This window comes from Pleurodeles waltl, chromosome 2_1 (assembly GCF_031143425.1).
Source record: "Pleurodeles waltl isolate 20211129_DDA chromosome 2_1, aPleWal1.hap1.20221129, whole genome shotgun sequence".
Classification (NCBI taxonomy): Eukaryota; Metazoa; Chordata; class Amphibia; order Caudata; family Salamandridae; genus Pleurodeles; species Pleurodeles waltl.
Genome location: NC_090438.1, coordinates 604,378,321 through 604,401,277, shown reverse-complemented (window position 1 = coordinate 604,401,277; position 22,957 = coordinate 604,378,321). Strand labels below are relative to the sequence as shown.

General features: G+C 45.7%; 1 protein-coding gene across 2 annotated transcripts in view; it reads left to right on the top strand.

The window, feature by feature from the left end:
* AOAH (acyloxyacyl hydrolase) overlaps window positions 1-22,957 on the top strand; it is an 845,303-nt gene that overhangs the window by 552,525 nt on the left and 269,821 nt on the right. For both annotated transcript variants that reach the window (XM_069215577.1, XM_069215569.1), the window contains exon 16: window positions 3,405-3,577. In XM_069215577.1, coding sequence (XP_069071678.1) covers window positions 3,405-3,577 — 173 coding nt within the window. The remainder of the gene's footprint in view (window positions 1-3,404; window positions 3,578-22,957) is intronic.

Sequence of the window (22,957 nt, the reverse complement as noted above, 5' to 3'; positions counted from 1 at the left end):
GCTCCCTTCAATGGTGGAATTACACCAACCTATCAAAAAGGCAGCCGTTTCAGGACCCTGTGCCTCAGACCACAATCACAACAGATGAATCACTGATAGGTTGGGGAGCTCATCTCAACAACCGCACTATGCAGGGAGCATGGGGGACTCAATTCAACAGACGTATAACATAAATTACTTGGAATTACTAGATGTATTCCTAGCACTCAAAGCTTTTCAGACACAAATCACACACAAAGTAGTGTTAATACAGACAAACAATATGCCCACAGTGCATTATCTGCAAAAACAGGAGGGACACACTCATCTGAATTGTCCATTTTAGCACAGACAATTTAGAACTGGGAAATTCACAATCACATGCAATTTTTGGCAGATTATCTTCCAGGGATACACAGTCAACTAGCAGACCTCTTAAGCAGGACGCAACAACAAATCCGCAAATGGGAAATTCACCCACAAGGGAATCAACAATACTTCCAAATGTGGGGGACCCCAGACATAGACCTTTTCGCCCCAAAAGAAAATGCAACATGCCTACGTTTTGCATCCAGGTACCCACACCCTCAATCCAAGGACAATGCTCTAGGGATGAACTGGTCAGGAATATTCGCTTACGCTTTTCCACCTCTCCCACTAATTCCATCTCTAATAAAAAAAGATGAAACAAACATCACTCACTATGATACTCATAGCTCCCACGTGGGCACGTCAACATTGGTACACAACACTATTGGACCTGTCTGTAGTACCACATCACAAGCTGCCAAACAGACCAGATTTGTTAACTCAAAGAAAAGGACAAATCAGACATCCAAATCCCAGCACACTCAACCTGGCGATTTGGCTCCTGAAGTCATGGAGTTTGGCTCCAGCGTCATTCAGTTTCCTTCTGAATGTATGGATATTCTAATGGAAGCACACAAACCCACAACTAGACAATGTTACGCAGCTAAATGGAAATGTTTTGTCTACTATTGTCAATCCAAAAATATTAATCTATTTAAAGCTTTAGTACAAGATTTCGTTTGCTATTTGCTAACTTACAAAAAGCAAACCTGGCATGTTCATCGATTAGGATTCATTTAGCAGCTATAACTGCTTACCTTCAAAACAGACAACATATTTCCTGGTTCAGGATTCCTGTTATAAAAACTTTATGGAAGGTTTTAAATGGGTTATTCCACCAACAGTTCATCCAGCCCCTGTGTGGAATCTTAATATTGTACTCACAAGATGAATGGGGACACCATTTAAACCCATGCATTGTTGTACTCTACAGTTTCTGTCATGGATAGTTGTTTTCTTAGTAGTATTCACTTCTTTAAGAGTTAGCGAAATTCAGGCGTTCACTTTACAAGAACCTTTCTTTCAAATTCATAAAGACAAAGTTATTCTTAGAACAAATCCAAAGTTCCTACCAAAGATGGCTTCACCTTTTCATATCAATCAGTCAGTGTAATTGCCAGTCTTCTTTCCACAGCCAGATTCAGTTGTTGAAAGAGCTCTTCACACCCTTGATGTTAAAAGAGCTCTCGTGTACCATATAGACAGAACAAAAGATTTCAGACAATCCAAACAACTCTTTGTGGTATTTTCAGAACCTCACAAAGGTAATCACATTTCAAAAAATTGATTAGCCAGATGGATAGTTAAGTGTATTCAAACTTGCTATCTTAAAGCTAAAAGACAGTTACCAATATCTCCTAGAGCACATTCCATTTGGGAAAAGAGAGCTTCAATGTCATTCTTAGGGAATATACCAATGGCAGACATATGTAAAGCTGCCACATGGTCTACACCACAGACATTTACTAAACACTACTGTGTGTATGTATTATCTTGCCAACAAGCAAATGCTGGACAGGCACTACTTAGAACACTGTTTCAAACTACTCCAACTCCTACAGGCTAACCACCGCCTATTTTGGGAGTGGACTGCTTTACTGTCTATGCAAAGCATGTGTATCTTCAGCTATACATGCCATCAAACGGAAAATTTTACTTACCCAGTAGACATCTGATCGTGGCATGTAGTGCTGTAGATTCACATGCGCCCACCCTCCTCCCTGGGAGCCTGTGGCCGTTGTAGTACAATATATTGTAAATATGTATATACAATGCATGGACATCTCATTTTCTTTCATATGTATCTACGTATAAAATTTATACACTCTTTACTTCACCCTCCTGCGGGAAAACAATCTAACAAAGGGCTCGATGCCCATGCGCAGTATTACCAAGAGGAGGAGTCACTCGATCCCGTGACTCGAAAACCTTCTTCAAAGAAAAACAACTTGTAAGACTCCGATCCCAACACTAGATGGCGGACTTATGCAAAGCATATGAAGCTACAGCACTACATGCCACTAACAGCTGTCTACTGGGTAAGTAACATCTTCATTTTATGTGACTCTTTTATCTCTGTTACCTGAAACATTAAACACATTGATTACATGGAGAAAATAATTAAAACCTAAAGAATTATGAAGTTGGTTTACAAAGGGCATAACGCTTGCCCAACCTAATTATCAAACTAGGGAAGCCCCTGCACAGGATATCCTACTCTACTTAAACTCACTACCTCCTCCTGCAAGCAAATGTCCCCAGGGCCTTCTGCGGCCTCTCCTCTAACCTTGCTAATGTCATCTACTCCTGCAGCACTAATCACTGTGTTGCCCACAAAGTCAGTCTTTTGCACTTCTCTCTGACTCAACCTCCGACCACCTCCACCTTACTGAAACAGTGGCAACATCTGCTTTGGCACCCTCTTGCCGTTGCGGCATTTGGCCAACATAAGCAAATGCCAGATCTTACAATCACTGAGCTGGTTAGCATCATCATAGTCTTCAAAGGGTTAAATAACATGCAACTCCTTGAAACTCATTTACAAGCCTACTCCAACCCAATCTCCAGTTTTAAGACTAACCTTCACGGGATGCTTACAATCATAGTAGCTCTTGTAAGTCTTCTGCACCTTCAGTATGTTCTCTCTATCTAATGGGACCACTCTGCTGTCAGTACAAAGTCACACATTGATTGTTAGATACAACACAGGATATCTGTGGCACATGGATCATAACATACTGGATGGCTCATTCATCTCTCTGCCAGGTAAGAAATATGAATATGTAATTAGGTATTTTTGACTGAGTTCACTAGAAACAATAAATGATATCTAAAAATATACCTGCCATTTAAAGTGTTGGAGAATACTGTGCTCTATCCTTAGTTTCTGGTGCTTTTTCTTTAAGAGCCTGATAAGATCACTCAAAATCTAAAGTGCCAAAGGTGAAATGTGATTAATGGTTTGATTTCTGCTAAAGATGTGTTTACTGTCTTTACTACTAAATACAGCTTGAGTAAATGATTACCATATTTTGATTTGTTTTCCCTGTTTAAAGGAATCCTGACACAATAACACATATGACGACACCGGGGGAGATGCACAGTAATGTCATGCAGGCCCTGGAATACCTGAATACTCATCTCCCAAATGGAAGCCATGTGATTTTAATCGGATTGGCCGATGGACGTTTCTTATGGAATCATTTGCATAACAGATATTACCCGCTTGGTAAGTATGTCGAGCTCTTTTCTAAAACGCAGGAGCAGGATGAGTCTTAAAGATTTGCTTGACAGGGATGAGTATAAGATGATGCCTCAAATGACGTTTCATAGGATAACAGTGAACTCTTGCTAAGCTAAGAAGATAACACTGATGAGCGTGCATCTTGGATGTTACTCTATTTTACAAGTAAGCTTTGGCAAAGCTAACAGCCCTGCCTTGCATTTTAAGTTATAAGCCTGGCCCATTGACTTTGACAGTGTTTGCCATGCAGTTGACAAGTTCTGCGTTGACTTTTGAATTGTAGGGTGAGGCGATGCACTGTGCAGTATCAGATAAGCAGGCATGACCAGCGAGCAGTGACTGAGTTAAGTGACGACCTGTGCAGAAGATGAGGTCATGTGCAGTAAATGGTCTTTTGATCCCTGTGACGCAAATGTGTCAGGGAATGTCATGTGCAAAGCACTGGTAAGATCTGCCCTTAGTTTGTAACATTACAGCTGTTTCAAAAAGCTTCCATTGCTGCATTTCCCTTTCCCCACAAAGTATGTGCATAGCAGTTTTCTCTGTAATCTGTACTATTCGCTTAGCATGTGCAGAGTGTGCGTTTCAGGAGTTGTGAGTTAGCTATTAGAACGAACCATGGGCATCAGCTTCATCCTGCAAGGGCTGCCAGCGGAACTGCAGTCAGTGATCTACCTACTTAACAGAACAACTCCCCACAGCACCACATTAAACACCACTTATTAGGTGTCCCACCCCTTGAAAGCAGAAGATACAGGGAGTGCAGAATTATTAGGCAAATGAGTATTTTGACCACATCATCCTCTTTATGCATGTTGTCTTACTCCAAGCTGTATAGGCTCGAAAGCCTACTACCAATTAAGCATATTAGGTGATGTGCATCTCTGTAATGAGAAGGGGTGTGGTCTAATGACATCAACACCCTATATCAGGTGTGCATAATTATTAGGCAACTTCCTTTCCTTTGGCAAAATGGGTCAAAAGAAGGACTTGACAGGCTCAGAAAAGTCAAAAATAGTGAGATATCTTGCAGAGGGATGCAGCACTCTTAAAATTGCAAAGCTTCTGAAGCGTGATCATCGAACAATCAAGCGTTTCATTCAAAATAGTCAACAGGGTCGCAAGAAGCGTGTGGAAAAACCAAGGCGCAAAATAACTGCCCATGAACTGAGAAAAGTCAAGCGTGCAGCTGCCACGATGCCACTTGCCACCAGTTTGGCCATATTTCAGAGCTGCAACATCACTGGAGTGCCCAAAAGCACAAGGTGTGCAATACTCAGAGACATGGCCAAGGTAAGAAAGGCTGAAAGACGACCACCACTGAACAAGACACACAAGCTGAAACGTCAAGACTGGGCCAAGAAATATCTCAAGACTGATTTTTCTAAGGTTTTATGGACTGATGAAATGAGAGTGAGTCTTGATGGGCCAGATGGATGGGCCCGTGGCTGGATTGGTAAAGGGCAGAGAGCTCCAGTCCGACTCAGACGCCAGCAAGGTGGAGGTGGAGTACTGGTTTGGGCTGGTATCATCAAAGATGAGCTTGTGGGGCCTTTTCGGGTTGAGGATGGAGTCAAGCTCAACTCCCAGTCCTACTGCCAGTTCCTGGAAGACACCTTCTTCAAGCAGTGGTACAGGAAGAAGTCTGCATCCTTCAAGAAAAACATGGTTTTCATGCAGGACAATGCTCCATCACACGCGTCCAAGTACTCCACAGCGTGGCTGGCAAGAAAGGGTATAAAAGAAGGAAATCTAATGACATGGCCTCCTTGTTCACCTGATCTGAACCCCATTGAGAACCTGTGGTCCATCATCAAATGTGAGATTTACAAGGAGGGAAAACAGTACACCTCTCTGAACAGTGTCTGGGAGGCTGTGGTTGCTGCTGCACGCAATGTTGATGGTGAACAGATCAAAACACTGACAGAATCCATGGATGGAAGGCTTTTGAGTGTCATTGCAAAGAAAGGTGGCTATATTGGTCACTGATTTGTTTTTGTTTTGTTTTTGAATGTCAGAAATGTATATTTGTGAATGTTGAGATGTTATATTGGTTTCACTGGTAATAATAAATAATTGAAATGGGCATATCTTTTTTTTTGTTAAGTTGCCTAATAATTATGCACAGTAATAGTCACCTGCACACACAGATATCCCCCTAACATAGCTAAAACTAAAAACAAACTAAAAACTACTTCCAAAAATATTCAGCTTTGATATTAATGAGTTTTTTGTGTTCATTGAGAACATGGTTGTTGTTCAATAATAAAATTATTCCTCAAAAATACAACTTGCCTAATAATTCTGCACTCCCTGTATGCCCAGGCCTCCTCTCAGATGCCATTATGTCTATTCTAGAACTGCGGTTTGCACTCCTGTACTGGAAAGCACCAATACAGATCTTATTTTAAAAAGACACACATCAGCGAGTGTGGAGGGCGTGTGCCAAAGAGATGTCCTGATTCTCCTTGTTCTTGAGGTCAGAGGTCACTGGATGCGGAGCCTCTGTCCCGCAGCTGCCTTCACTGCAGTCCTCGGGCGGTGGCTCTCTCCCACGACGAGCAATCCGGTGACCACTCTCTGTTGCCAAACGGACCACATGCAGACCAGAGACAATATCCGCAGTGCACAGTGGGTCTGCAGATGCTGCTAATCCTTAGGCCTGGCAGGTTGACTCTGGTCTGTGGTCCCCATCCAGCTCATAACTCTGCATTGTGCAAATGCTGTTGTGAGGGCATGAAGACGTGGTGTTGTCCAGAGTGGCAATTCATACTGCGGCTCTTGCTGTGGCCTTCCGAGGTCGTGCACGGCCATGCAGGTGGGTGACGCAGGAGTAAGAGGGATGGCAGCAGCAAGACAGTTGGAATTTGCCTGCCAGGGAGTGTTGAACAGAGTGTCAAGGGCGACAAGGAATGTAGGGCTGGGCTTTTACCTGCTCGTTCACTGATACCAGCAGCCCCCACAGAGGGGAGCAGGGCTCTCACCAGCATGGAGCGGCCCGTCAGCATTACCGGGGAAGCAGAGAGGTCTGCAAGTTTAATGAGCGGCCAGGTACCCGCTCTTTCTGGTCAGACGTGATAGTTTTGCAAACACAGCCAGCGGTGGGGGACAACATGAGGGAATTTGTTGGGTGCTCAGAAATGGTGAGGAGTGGGCTAGATGGAGAAGAAGCGGCCGAGACTATGGAAAGGAGTAGAGACGGTAGGAAAGAGCACCTTGACACGCTAGATTCTGAAGCACAGTAGCAACTGGATTTTTTTTAAAAAAGGAACAGAAAACCTATTTCTCAAAACTGAACAGTCAGCAACACTCTCACTTCATTATCTCTCCATCTAACGCTACATTAGCATAATCGCATGCTGCCCACGTCTGGAGAGGGGATTCCCATTTTAATCAAATGAGAGTGCTCCATGCCTGTTCAATGATGAGATATATAGATCTATTATCTATGTGCCCTGTTGTGGGAGTGCGTGAAAGCTGTGCTTCATACTAAAAGAAAAAACGACTTTGCCTTCAGAAAACCTATCATGCTGCCAGTGCTGGAAGAAGCACACATAAACAATACAAATGTAAAATGTGTCATACTGTAAACGAAAAACACGAAAAGGAATTACTTTTGCCCCATCACTGCTTCAGACTCGATGTGCTGAAAAATTTAACCATCCCCGAAATGCCATGCGACGTCAGCGGGTGAAAGGAATGCCCCAAGGCCCCTTACTGCATGTTGCATGTTGTATAGTATCTTGTATAGTATACGTTGTGTGTAGTGGTGACATATGAGCCAAGCCAGTTAAAGCTTTGTAAAGAGTGATAAGTTACTTGAGCACACAGGGTTAAATGACTTTTACCGCAGACCCACAACACATGCCAAGTACACGTACTCTCCTCCAAAAATATACCCCAAAACACATTCAAACAGTGGTGACCAGTCATATAGATCCACCGCTAGCATACTCCATCCCTTTCCCATTACCAGCACTCACCAGAAATACCTTTAACAAATCTAGTGCCCCACACAAAATGAAACTTATATCCAACTCATATCTGGATCCTGAACACATCCCCAATAAAGACTAATATCATAATCAAAGACTCTATACACCAACTCCTCCAATGTACAACTGTTTGCCTCCAGTACACTATTATATCTTGAAAGTAGATATTCAAATCAAACACAAAGTCTAATAATTATTCAAGGTCTTCTTTATTCGATGATCTTGGTCTTAGCCATTCAGTTGTTTCATTTCGGTCAATCATGTTCCAGCCAACATGTTTCATCAGGGCTAGAAATCATATACTACGATACTATTTTTCACCATCGTTTTAGCAAAACAAAAAACCTTTTCACCTTGTAGTCAATTATCCTTGTTTGCTAAAAGCGTTATTTTACCCCTAATAAGTAAATGAATAAATAGTGCTCATATTATATCGTGAATAGAACATCAGTAAGATTGTAAAAATATCACCCATGTGCATGTCTAACAATAAAACAAAATCCTCATAGTCTCTTAACTTTACAAATCACCAAGTGTTGTAACAACCAGAAACCCACAATATTCTCCCAAGTGTATATCATGTGAAGACAAATCACTAATCACCCTGAGCAAAAATACGCTTTGTTTTGTTAGACAATAGGGCGTTGGACTGGACTGATCATCATCTCCTCACTTTTAGGTTGACAAATTTCTCTGCAATTCAAGCAGCTAGCTCTCCCTGGAAGCCAGTCAGGCACTGGAATGGTATTAAGGAGTAACAAGGAAGACCTGCCCTGGTCTCAGGTTGGAAAGCTGCAGATGAACTCCCTCTATTGGCTCCAGACAGATTTCACTAGGGGATCAGAATAGCTATTGATCAGCTGGCCCCATTCAAACCACCTCGGTTAGATCCTAATCCCATGGAAAAGGCAAAGCTTAGAGCTACCCTTAGTCTTTATAAAAACACAATTAACATTGCCAAAATCGAGTACTATTCATGTAAAATTAAAGAAGCAACTAATACTCCAAGAGAACTTTTCAGAGTAGTACATTCTCTTATAACTCCTGTCATCCCTATTGAGAATTCTCAAGACTTTTCCAATAAGGTGGCAATCTTTTTTTAAAGCAAAATTTTGCAAATACATGCTGGCTTTCTACAATCTGTAGAAACATGTAATTTATATGAATCTTTGAACAGTCTTATAAAGGATGATAGCCCTATGCTGATGAACTTTCAGCTACTATGTTCAGAGAGGATCAAAGAGCTTATAATAACGATTAAATCTGGCTCTCCCAGCAACCCTTGTCCATCCCATATTTTACAGCTTGTCCCCGAACTTCCTCAGCCCTTGCCCCAATATTTCAGGAGGTCCTGACTACGGGTGTTTATCTTACCTTATGGAAGGAAGCAACGGTGATCCCCTTGAAAAAGAAATTAGATGGCAAAGCAAATGATTTCAAGAATCTGAGGCCTATTGCTCTGCTGCCTTTTCAGTCTAAGATCTTTGAAAAACATATTAATGAAGAATTGGCCAAGTTTCTCCAAGATTCAGGTAGTCTAGATCCTACTCAACATGGTTTCAGAAAGAACCATAGCACAGAATCCCCCTCATTACTACATAAAATACTATTTGAAAACTAGCTGATGAGGGAGTTGGTGCCATCTTAGTGCTTTTAGACTTGTCAGCAGCTTTTGACACCATTTCTCCCCAAATCATGACGCATCACCTGCATCAGGTGGGTATTAGAGGTACAGCTCTATGTACTCTGAAGTCTTTTTTAGAAGACAGATCCACCATAGTAACTTGTTGAGATTTTAAGGCACCCTCATATCAGTTACTGTGCGGGGTTCCTTAGGGTTCCTCGCTTAGCCCCACCCTTTTTAATTTGTACATAGCACCATTGGCCAGACTTATTCGTTCTTTTGGCTTTCTGGTCACCTCTTATGTGGATGATACTCAATTAATCATTCCTGTACATAAGAATTGGGAAGAAGCCGCTGACCGTTTCCATCAACGTATGGACCTGAATTGGCTCAAAATGAACAGCGATAAAACTGAGATTCTACTTTTTAGTTCTAGCAGGAATTTATGGAGCTTACTATGGTGGCCATGAGAGTGTGGAGACTTACCTGCCCCATTAGCTCTACTAAGAATCTGGGGGTCATTTTTGACACTGCCCTGTCCTTTAAGCCACAAGTTAATTACATCAATAAAACCTGTTTCTGGATATTGAAACATTGAAAAAAAAATCTTTCCTTATTTACAAGAGGAGCTTATAATGATGGTGTCCCTTGCCTTGGTAATCTCCAAAATGTATTGCTTAATATTGATAAGCTTTCACTTAGCAAACTTCAACTCATCCAGAATACTGCTGCTCGTCTATTACTTAATCTTCCCTGTAGTTTCGGCCAGTGCTAGTTTGATACAACTACATTGGTTACCTGTCATGAAACTTATTACTTTTAAGACAATATGCCTAACACATCAAGTTTATACATGAGCAGCCCTGAACACCTGTCATTGGGGCTTCATTGGTACATCCCAAGCTGTCAGCTTAGATCTACAGGCTCCAACCTGGTTCATGTTCCGCTGACCTGGAAGGCTAGATGGGGTGACAAGGCATTCATGGCGGCCGTTGCTAAATATTGGAATATGCTTCCCTTGATGATGAGGAAAGAACATAATTTCCTAGCCTTCAGAAAGATGCTAAAAACTTAGCTCTTTTCATGGTAGCTGTGGCTAATTCTTTTTCTCCTTCTTCTGTCCTTTCTACTCCCTCCTGTTGCTTAGCGCTTTGATGCCTTGGCCGGAATGCACTTTATAAATATGAAAAACAAATACGAAATACAAATGAAAATAATTTTCAAGCACAAATGATACTGTTAGAAATGGGGTCTTTGGTTGACAGTCAGGTAACCCCCGGTCCAAGCAAGGATCCTCACTCTAGTCAGGGTAAAAGAGAATTACCTTCAGCTAACCCCTGTTTACCCCCTTGGTAGCTTGGCACGAGCAGTAGGCTTAACTTCAGAGCGCTAAGTGTAAAGTATTTGTACCAACACACACAGTAACTTAATGACAACACTACAAAATGACACAACAGAAAATATTTATCTAAACAAAACAAGACCAAAACAACAAAAATCCACAATACACATTTCAAGTTATCACAAAAAATTCAAAAAGAGTCATCATGTAATTTTAAACACACACTAACACTGTTAGCGTGAACATGCACCTTGGGCGCGTCAAAAATAACCCTGCATGGGTGAGTGTGCGTCAAAAAGGGCTTGCGATGCGTTGATTTCACTCACGGGCGAGACCTTGCGGCGTTTCTCCTTTCGTCGGGTCGGTGTGCGTTGTTTTTTCTCTCCGCAGGAGAGCGATGCATCGATCCGGTCAGCACTCTCCGGTCCAGGCTTGCCTTGCGTCGTTTCTACACGCCCAGTGGAAATCCAACCGCATGATGATCTGAAAACCATGCAGCGCGGGTTGCGATCTCACCAGCCTCCGTCAGAGATGCTGTGCATCGTTTCTGCAGCCCCGGGCGTCGATCTTCAGGTTGCATTGCCAGCGAGCGTTGATTTTCAGCCGCGAAGCCGGCGGCACATCGATTTTTCAGCCGCAGATCGGAGTCCCGTCAATCTTTTTCCTGCACGGCGTTTTTTTGCATGGATTTCTCACTTTTGGACTGCCAGCTTCTCCTTTCATGGTCCCAGGAACTGGATGGACACCACTTGGCAGAGTAGGAGTCTCTCCACAGACTCAAGGTGCTGGCAGAGAGAAGTCTTTGGAGTCCCTGAGACTTCAAACAACAGGAGGCAAGCTCTTAATCAAGCCCTTGGAGATCTTCACAAGAAGGAAGGCAACACAAAGTCCAGTCTTTGTCCTCTAGCACAGGCAGTAGCAGCAACTGCAGGTTAGCTCCACCAAGCACAGTCACAGGCAGGGCAGCTCTTCTTCCTCAGCTCTTCAGCTATTCTCCAGGCAGAGGTTCCTCTTGGTTTCCAGAAGTGTTCTAAAGTCTGTGGTTTTGGGTGCCCTTCTTATACCCATTTTTCCCTTTGAAGTAGGCCTACTTCAAAGCAAAGTCTCTCTTGTTTGTGAAATCCTGCCTTGCCCAGGCCAGGCCCCAGACACACACCAGGGGGTTGGAGACTGCATTGTGTGAGGGCAGGCACAGCCCTTTCAGGTGTGCATGACCACTCCTCCCCTCTCTCCTAGCACAGATGGCTCATCAGGAAATACCGACTACACCCCAGCTCCCTTTGTTTCACTGTCTAGGGAGAGGTGCAACCAGCCCAACTGTCAAACTGACTCAGACAGGGAATCCACAAACAGGCAGAGTCACAAAAATGGTTTAAGCATGGAAGTGCCCACTTTCTAAAAGTGGCATTTTCAAACACACAATCTTAAAATCAACTTTACTAAAAGATGTATTTTTAAATTGTGAGCTCAAAAGACCCCAAAGTCCACATGTCTATCCGCTCCCAAAGTGAATCTACACTTTAATCATTTTTAAAGGTAGACCCAATGTTAACCTATGAGAAGGACATGCCTTGCAACAGTGAAAAACGAATTTAGCAGTATTTCACTACCGGGACATATAAAACACATTACTATATGTCCTACCTTAACCATACACTGTACCCTGCCCTGGGGGCTACCTAGGGCCTACTCTAGGGGTGCCTTACATGTAAGAAAAGGGAAGGTTTAGGCCTGGCAAGTGGGTACACTTGCCAAGTCGAATTTACAGTTACACCTGCACACACAGACACTGCAGTGGCAGGTCTGAGACATGATTACAGAGCTACTTATGTGGGTGGCACAACCAGTGCTGCAGGCCCACTAGTAGCATTTATTTTACAGGCCCTGGGGACCTCTAGTACACTGTACTAGGGACTTACTAGTAAATCAAATATGCTGATCATGGATGAACCAATTACATATACATTTTGGATAGGAGCACTTGCACTTTGACTCTGGTTAGCAGTGGTAAAGTGCCCAGAGTAACAAAAACAGCAAAAACAGAGTCCAGCACACATCAAAAACCTGGGAAACAGATGCAAAAAAGTTAAGAGAGACCACGTCAAGGATGAAAAGTCTAACACGTGTCCCCCCTAGCTGAAAGTGGGGAGCACTACCCAACCTCATGGGAGTTCACATCACTAAGGCGGAAGAACCTGGACAGACCATCAGCACTGGCGTGTTCTGTACCAGGACGGTGTTCGACCTTAAAGTCCATCCCCCGTAGGGAAATGGACCACCTCAACAGTTTTGGATTCTCACCCCTCATCTGCATTAACCATCTGAAGGGCCTGTGGACGGTCTGAACCCGTAAGTGAGTCCCAAACAAGTAGGGTCTTAGCTTCTTCAGCGCCCAGACCACAGCAAACGCTTCACCTACGTTCCCTGGGAAGTAACCTCCTGCTAATAAAGGCTACGGGTTGATCTAGGCCCTCTTCATTAAGCTGTGAGAGTACTGCTCCAATACCATGCTCTGAGGCGTCTGTTTGCACAACAAACACCTTGGAGTAGTCAGGTGCTGTGCACATGGCAGCCTTCAGGGCATCAAAAGCGGTCTGGCAAGCCTCTGTCCAGATCACCTTCCTGCGTTACGTCTTAGAAGTCAACTCAGTCAATGGGATAACAATGGTACCATATCCCTTGGCAAACCTCCTGTAGTATCCTGTGAGACCTAAGAAGGCTTTCACTTCAGTCTGGGTCTTGGGAGGCTCCCAAGCCAGAATGGTATAGATCTTAGGCTGCAGGGGTGCCACCTGGCCATTCCCCACCTGTTGTCCTAAGTACACCACAGAACCCTGCCCTATTTGACACTTGCTTGCTTTATTAGTGAGGCCTGCCTTCTGCAGGGCCTCTAACACTGTCCAGAGGTGTTGAAGGTGTTCTTCCCATGTGGAACTAAACACAGCAATGTCATCCAGGTAGGCAGCACTGAACTCATCCAACCCAGCCAACACCTGGTTCACCAACCTCTGAAAGGTGGCAGGGGCATTCTTCATCCCAAATGGCATGACTTTAAACTGAAAGTGTCCATCTGGGGTAGAGAATGCTGACCTCTCCTTGGCCCCCTCAGTTAAGGCAATCTGCCAGTTCCCAGATGTTAAGTCAAACACACTGAGGTACGTGGCAGCTCCCAACCGGTCAATGAGCTCATCAGCTCAGGGGTGGGGTGTGCGTCAGTCTTGCTGACCGCATTGAGGCCCCGGTAATCCACGCAGAACCTGAGTTCTGGAGTGGCACCAGGTGCAGCAGCCTTTGGGACCAATACCACTGGGCAGGCCCAAAGACGGCTGGAGTGCTCAATAACCCCTAGGGTTAGCATTTTGGATACTTCATCCTTAATGCAAGTCCTGACCCTGTCAGTCACCCTGCAAAATGTTTGTTTAATGGGTGTACTGTCCCCAGTGTCCACATCATGTGTGCACAAGTGTGTGACTCCTGGGATCAGGGAAAACAGTGAGGCATACTGTCCCAACACGTGGCAACAGTCACTCTGCTGCTCTTCAGTCAGGGAGGGGGGGAGGATCACTCCCTTCTCAGACCCGTCTTTTTCTCCTGCAGACAGGAGGTCAGGAAGAGGCTCACTCTCCTCCTCCACCCCATCATCTGTCGCAAGGAACATGGACAGTTCAGTCCGCTCAAAGTGTGGCTTGAGGCGGTTGACATGCAGGACCCTTAAAGGGTTCGTGGAGACTGCAAGTCCACCAGGTAGGTAACTTCACTCTTGCGCTTCACCACCTCAAATGGCCCAGTCCACTTATCCTGGAGCTCCCTAGGCTCCACTGGCGCCATCACCCACACTTTCTGACCAGGTTGAAACTCAACCAGAGCGGCATTCCAGTCATACCACTGTTTCATATCCTCCTGGCTTGCTTCTAGGTTCTCCTGTGCGAGACTCCTGAAGCGGGCCGTCTGGTTTCTCAAAGCCAACATGCAGCTAAGTACATCCTGGGGGGGGTTTACTAGGAACTTTCTCCAAATCCTCCATCACCAGACTCAATGGTCCCCTCACAGGGTGGCCATAGATGAACTCAAAGGGACTAAACCCAAGTCCCTTTTGAGGCACCTCCCTGTAAGCGAACAGAAGGCATGGAAAGAGGATGTCCCACTTCCGCCTCAAGGGCTCTGACAGGCCCTGAATCATGCCTTTCAAGGTATGGTTAAATCTCTCAACCAGACCATTACTTTGGGGGTGGTAAGGTGTAGTGAACTTGTAGGTCACCCCACACACTTTCCACAAAGACTTCATAACGTGGATATGAAGTTGGTACCCCTAGCAGATACCACTTCTTTAGGGAACCCCATGCGGGTAAAAAACCCCATCAGTGCCCGACCCACCACAGGAGAAGTGACTGACCTCAGAGGAACGGCTTCTGGGTACTGCGTGGCATGGTCCACCAAGACCAGGATGAACCTGCTGCCCAAGGCTGTCTTGGCGTCCAGAGGCCCCACAATGTCAATACCTACCCTCTCAAAGGGAGTACTAACCACAGGTAAAGGTTGGAGGGGAGCTTTACATTTCCCCCCACTCTTTCCACTTGCCTGGCAAGTTGGGCAAGGCCTACAGTGTGCAGCGGAATGCTTGCTCATCTGGGGCCAATAGAAGTGGGAGACAAGCCTCTTCTAGGTCTTGTCCTGCCCCAGATGTCCTGCCAAAGGCACATAATGAGCCAACCCCAGTAGGAAGGTCCTGAAGCACTGGGATACCACCAGCATACGAGCTGACCCAGGCTCAGGAACCGTAGGCTCACTATACAGGAAGCCATCCTCCCAATAGATCAGGTGAGTACCTGGCTCCTCGCCAGCTGCCTAGGCTGCAGCCTGCCACCGCAGTGCCTATAGAGTAGGGCTAGTTTTCTGTGCTTCATAGAATGCCTCCCTGGTGGGTCCCCCTTCCTGCTGCCACTGCGACAGCTCAGGGACATCCCCCAGTTCAGCCGCCTGTTCCCTTGTAGGCCCCTGGGGCGTCACCCTCAGGCTCCGCCTCCTCCCAAACCGTGGGAACTTCTGGGGCCGGTTTCCCATGCCCCCTGCCCTTTCTCTTCTTGGCAGTCCCCTGGGCCACTGTTTCAGGCTCCAGGGGCTCTTGACCAGCCTGACGGGCTGCATTGACCAGGTGGCTACGCATACCCACCCAGGCAGACCCAACATCTTCAAGTGAGACCTGTGTTCCACCTCCTTCCCAGGGGAATCGTCCAGGTCATTGCCTAGCAAACAATCAACAGGCATGGTTGAACTCACAGCAACCTTCATGGGACCTGAGACCCCCCATTCAAAAGGAACCTGCGCCACTCTGCACAGGCGCTCTGAGTTGTCCACTGCAACTACTTGGTGAAGTACCCGGGGAACAATCTGCTCTTCAGACACCAGCTGACTCCTCACTGTAGTCACACTGGCTCCTGTGTCTCTCAGAGCCTCCACCCTCTGTCCACTGATGGTCACCCACTGCCTTTACTTCTTAGTGTTCTCAGGCATGATGGTTCTCTGGACCATCTAACTGTTCCCTAGTGAGACAAGGGCCATCTCAGCTGGCTCCCACCCACCTGAAACCAACTCCTCTCCAAGCCCTACACTGGCCAAACCCTGGGACGGCGCACCAGTGGCTGCCGGTGTACTTTTGGGGCATTTGGGGCCCCCCTTGCATGACCCACCTGGTCACATGCATAGCACTTATGTGGGGGACCACCTGCCACTGGATTTCCTTTGGAGAACCATGGCTTCTTCTCACTGGGGGGTTGGGAATCCTTACCCTGGGAATCAGTTTGGGGCACTTTAGAGAACTCCCCCTGTTTACCTTTACCCCCCCCTTTCTTCTGAGAGGGACCCTGCCCACCCTTGGAGTGATCTCCCCCATACCTCTTTTGGACCCTGGTGCTCTCCCAGCGGTCAGCTTCCTGCGCAAGCTTCCTGGGGTCAGTCAGCTTGCTGTCAATCAGGTGTTGGCGCAGCTCTGGAAAACATAAACTGTAAAAGTACTCCCAAGCAATCAGATTGTAAAGCCCCTCATACGTAGTTACCTTACTGCCCTTCACCCAACCATCCAGTGACCTGCAATAAGAATCAACACATTACAACCATATTTGGGATTCCTTATTCTTATAGGACCTAAACTTATCCTTATACTGCTCGGGGGTGAGACCATACCTTGTGAGTAGGGCATCCTTCATGATAGTGTAGGTGAGATTTTGAGCATCCCCTAAGGCTGTCAGTGTATCCCTCCCCTCTACCTCAAAGTGCTTCCACAGACCCGCCTCCCAATGAGCTTAAGGGATCAGATTCATGTGGAGAGCAGACTCATACCCCTTGAACCACAAATATATGTCATCCTCCCTCTTGTAATCCTTCACTAGGTCTTTTGGGATGTGTACCCTTCTTTCAGGCTGCACTATACTGTTGCTGCCAGCATCTCCACTGGACTGGCTCCTATGATCTAACTCCTTCAAGCTAAGCTCATGAGCCAGCAGTATCTTCCTTTCCTCCATGGCCATCCTTCTCTCTTCCACCTCTAGACTGAGCTTCTTCAGCTCCAATTGGTACTCTCTTTCTGCCTGTCTGTCCTGCAACTCTCCAGGTGTCAGACCCTTGGAAGACACACTGCTACCTGCCTTAGAGACTCTCTCCCTAGACAGACCAGGCCCACCCACTACATCATTGTGAGTGACTTGCACCTCTTCCTCCCCTTCCTGCTTAACATCTGTGTGCCCCTCAGCTTGTTTGGCTGTCACCAAGGCCCTCAGCTCCTTTTGCAGCTCCTCCTTCTTGGATGAGCTCTTAATGTGACAGGCAAAATCCCTGCAGAATTGCTTCAACTGAGCTACTGTGTACCTCTCCACTTTCTCTATATCAAAGGCAACTCCAGCAGATGCATCTCCAGATTGAGACATGATGAGGATTTTTTTTTAAAGTGCAAAGTTCCAAAGGCAAAAGAACAAGTTCCCAAATGAAGTTTAAAAAAAAAGTCAATCAAGGGATCAGCAAGAAGTAGAACAAAAAGAAGTCCCAAAGAGAAAAGCAAAAATCACAAGACAAGTAAAATGTGGACACGTAGTGGTCTGAACTCAAACAGTAGTGTACACTTAGGGCCTGATTAGGGCACGACTGGATGTGTTGTATTAGGAAAAGATGTGTAATTGGGTTGCTCTTCTGTACGGGTAGATGTGAGAATGGGCTGTGATGCTTTTTAAAAGTGTGGGAATGGGATGTGCTTCTTTGATGCAAACATGAGCTTGAGGTGTGCTGCTTTAGTAACAGATGTGAGCTTGTTGTGGCACGCCCTAGCCTCACCAGACTACATCCTCCTCGGGGACCTAAACTTCCACCTGGAGAAGAACAACAACACCAACACCGCTACCCTGCTTGACAACCTCGCCAACATCGAACTCAAGCAACTGGTAAACACCCCCACCCACTCCGCGGGCCACACGCTCGACCCCATCTTCTACGCCAGCAACCACATATCCTTCAGCCACTCCTCTGAACTACTCTGGACCGACCACAGATGCGTCCACTTCACCTTCAAACGTGAGACACACCACCTCTGCACACAACAAATCCCCAGCAGACCCTGGAACAAAATCTTCACAGAACAGCTACTCGCAACTCTCAAACACAACCAACCAGCCATCCCCACCGACGCCAACAGCGCAGCCCTCAGCCTCACTCAGTGGATTACCAACTGTGCCGATGACCTCGCCCCTCTCAGGAACCACCCAAGAGAAACCAACATCAGGAAACCGGTGTGGTTCACTGAAGCCCTCAAGGAATCCAAGAAATCCTGCCGTTCCCTCGAAAAAACCTGGTGCAAAGAACACACCATAGAAAACATGTCAGCCCTCAAGGCCGCCACCCGCGCACACCACCAGCTAATCCGCTCCACCAAAAGGACATCTTTCAAAGAGAGACTTGACAACAACACCCACAACAAAGCCGACACCATCATCGCCCCCTATCTCCAAAGCATCATCAACAGCTCGTTTGTTTCTGCCACCTTCCCCGAGAAACACGCGGAAGTCAACGCTCTCCTGAAAAAACCCACGGCTGACCCCAACGACCTGAAGAACTTCCGCCCCATCTCTCTTCTCCCCTTCCCAGCCAAGGTCATTGAGAAGGCCGTCAACAAACAACTGACCAACTTCCTTGAAGACAACAACCTGATCGACCCCTCCCAATCGGGCTTTCGCACCAACCACAGCACGGAAAACGCCCTCATCGCAGCCACCGACGACATCAGAACCCTGATGGACAACGGAGAAACTACCGCCCTCATTCTACTGGACCTCTTGGCTGCATTTGACACCGTATGCCATTGCACCCTAATAACCCGCCTCCGCTCCACTAGAATCCAAGGTCAGGCCCTAAACTGGATCATCTCGTTCCTTTCTGACTGTACCCAAAGGGTCTACCTCCCGCCCTTCCGCTCAGAACCCACCAAGACCATCTGCGGTGTTCCACAAGGCTCTTCGCTCAGCCCTACTCTCTTCAATATATACATGAGCCCCCTTGCGAACATCGCTCGCAAACACAACATCAACATCATCTCCTATGCCGACGACACACAGCTGATACTCTCCCTCACCAAAGACCCAGCTACTGCTAAAGCCAACCTCCATGATGGAATGAAAGACATCGCAGAATGGATGAAGCTCAGCCGCCTGAAGCTGAACTCTGACAAGACGGAGGTCCTCATCGTCGGACACTCCCCGTCCGCCTGGAATGACTCATGGTGGCCCACAGCTCTAGGCACCGCACCAACCCCCTCTGACCACGCTCGCAACCTCGGATTCATCCTGGACCCCCTCCTCACCATGACCAAGCAAGTCAACGCCGTCTCATCCGCCTGCTTCTACACCCCCCGCATGCTCCGAAAGATCTTCCGCTAGATACACACTGACACTAGGAAAAACGTTACCCACGCCCTCATCACAAGCCGACTGGATCACGGAAACACCCTATACGCAGGAACCACCACCAAGCTACAGAATCGTCTCCAGCGAATACAGAACGGCTCCACACGCCTCATCCTTGACATACCACGCCACAGCCACATATCCGCCCACCTGAAGCACCTGCACTGGCTACCCGTCAACAAGAGGATCACCTTTAGGCTCCTCACTCACGCACACAAAGCCCTCCACAATAAGGGCCCCGAATACCTCAACAAACGCCTCTCGTTCTACACGCCCACCTGCCAGCCCGCTCTCCGTCCCTCGCATCCGCAGAACCACCACTGGAGGCAAATCTTTCTCCTATCTGGCAGCCAAGACATGGAACTCCCTCCCCGTTCACCTGAGAACCACCCAGGACCACCTTGCATTCAGGAGACGCCTAAAGACCTGGCTCTTTGAGCTGCAGTAAAATTCCCCCCGTGCCTTGAGACCCTTACGGGTGAGTAGCGCGCTCTATAAATGGACTGATTGATTGATTGATTGAACTACCCACAGATGTAAGATTGGCATTCTTGGGGCAAGTATGAGTTTAGTGTTCTTTTGCATGTGTGAGCTTGGTGTGCTCTGCAGCAGGGGTGAGACTGGGATTCTCACTTTAGGAACAGATGTGAATGGTTTGAGCATCATTAAGGCTTGAGCAGCTGTACGTGAAGGACTGATGCAGTTTGTTGTGTGAATTCTGATGCCTCTGTGTTAGGATGGGTAAGTATCTGGTGAGAAAAACACAGTTGACCATGTCGGTCCTCAATGCTGCACTTACAACCCAGTCCTAGAATTAGGTAAACAGTGCACGTTCTGAGCACTGGAGTGTCTCTGGGGATCTTCCACCGCCATAAACCTTGGGGATGGCGTCCAGTTGCTTTGTCTCTGACCTTCCTTGGTGACGTGGGCCCTGTCTCCCTTGTCTCATTTTTATTGCTGTAAGATGTAAATTTGTCACAATGTGTGATACAGGGATCCAAATCAGTGTAGGAATATATAGGACTGGAGAAGCCAGGGGACATTTGAGTTGGACGAAGTCGCAGCCATAGCTCATACGCTTAGATGTCTCAGCCAACCAGGGCACGACTCCTACAAAATTAAGTGTGAGTACTAACCAAGTTAGGTAGTATGCAAGTGACATCACGGCAAGGGACATGACATGTTGGATCACAGGAAGTGGCCTCTCAACCCATGACCTCACTAAAAGTGAAAACACAAGAAGTCACATCCCAACCCATGACCTCACAAGAAGTGCCATCACAGCCCATGACCTCACAAGAAGTGATACCACAGGAAGTAACATCACAGCCCATGACCTCACAAGAAGTGACATCTTATCTTAAGACCTAACACATATGCTTAGAAGCTCTATAAAAATATATATTTGAGCAAATTACCAGATTTAACAAATTAAGATTTTTCACTGGGTTGTGCCAAAAAAGTGACACCACCCGAAGCACAATCTGGGCCTCAAGTTCAGCATTCTTTTAAAAAAAATCTCTGCCACAAAGATATTGACACAAGAAGAAACCTGACAATAAATCTGTTCTGCCTAATTGGTTGCAAAGATTGCAGTTTAAAAAAATCTTACGTGGTTAAGGCACCTTAAGCAGAAATCTTGTGTACACCTTAAATCTTAGGGAATAATAATATTTGTAGGATAACTCTGATGGTTAACACATTTGCGGAAAGATGTGTGTCTTGTCGAGTCCCACTTTTGAATCAAAGTAGTATAGAGGTGTAACGTGTCTCCTGCAAAGCACATCTGGACAGATTTCTATTTTATGTGCATATGTAAATGGGTTACTGCTTTCCACACAAAGATCCTTTTGTTACTTGCAAATCAGAAAACATGATCCTTCTAAAATAGCACAGTGAGCTATGAAGGACATGTAAATCCTACACCTCGTAACCCTCCCCATTGCTATGTAACGCATCCTGTACATAGATTTACACATATGATTTATTCTCAATGTATAATGTGTACATGTGATGTAAAGCGCTCTGACACTCTGCACTAGGATAAGTAGCGGTATAAAAGAGATAAAGGAAAACAGTGATATTTAAGTTGCTGTTTGTATAAATACAGGAACAGTCCAGCGTCTCTAATATTCTTGATGAACATGCATATCTGTTACATTGAGGGACTGCCCAAAGCTAAAATTATGCCTCTCTTAAGTACCTGTGAAGTGACAACAAGCTGTGTGCCTTTGCCCCCCCCCCAGTTGCATTTGCAGGTGGGTGTTGGGCTCCAGATAGCTCCAGCAAGAACAAAAGGAGGCCTGATGGGCACTTAAATTCAGCCTTTGGTTTGGCCTTTGGTTTGGCTGCTGCTCGAAATTAAAACAAAAAAGCCCCTTTATCCCCCTGCATGTTTCTGCTCAGAAGGAATGCAGACAATGTGCAGGCACTGCTGAATGTGTTGCTTTGTGGTATTTAAACAGTGCATCAGGTCGAGTTGAGCATATTACAGTGCAGAACAACTACTTAGCGGGGTGGATTTCATCCACCGTGGGATAATAGTGGCTGGATGCCATGTACCCATGTTTACCCCTGACTTGTGCCCTGCAGCCAACTCTCTTTTCACATCGGAGCTGCATGCTCCCCCCACCTCTCTAAAATGCATCTGCTCACATAATCCATGATGAACTGTGTGTCAGGGACCGCTGGTGTAAACAGCATCACCCACCCTTCACCAGCTACATCAATGGGAGTAGAATTCACATGCGCAAGCCACAAGGAGGCAGTGTATGTGAAACCACTTAATTGTATTTCTGCCCCTAAACCAGAGCAGAAATTTAATTGTGTACTCCACTGCTTATGCCCTGCATACGAAGTTCAGCTTTTCAATTTCAAAGTGAAATCTATAAGGAACAGCATGATGGTGACTGGGAAGCTATATTTGTTCCAAATGTGTTGCACCCTACTGCTAACTGAAGTTCCTGCCCTAGTTTCAGATCTTAGCTATCAAAAGGAGAACACTTAAATGAAACTCTTTGACACTATCCGAAGCTAGGAAATAGTTATTTTTACTGATATCTTTGTCACTATTATTGTTTTTTTTAAAGTTTTTTTTTTTACTTTAATCATTTTTATTAAGGTGAAGATTAATAAATACAAACATTCAAGAATAACAATTCGATAAATGAATGAAGTGTTAATAATAATTAAAAAATTGTTCATGACAATTCCAAAACATCATGTACAAGTGAAATGTAGTCAATAATATATGCTGCTGTAAATTAAATGAATTATAGCAATGTAGAAGTAGAAATAATTTTTTAGGGAAAGGAGAAAACAGTGGGAAAGAAAGAAAAGAAATAGAGATAAGAAAGATGTGTAAGTCTGTATATTATAAATATCAAAATTCCTCAAATATTATATACAGATGAGTATACCAAAACGTCAAAGTTATAAAATAATAACATAGTATAAGTGTGA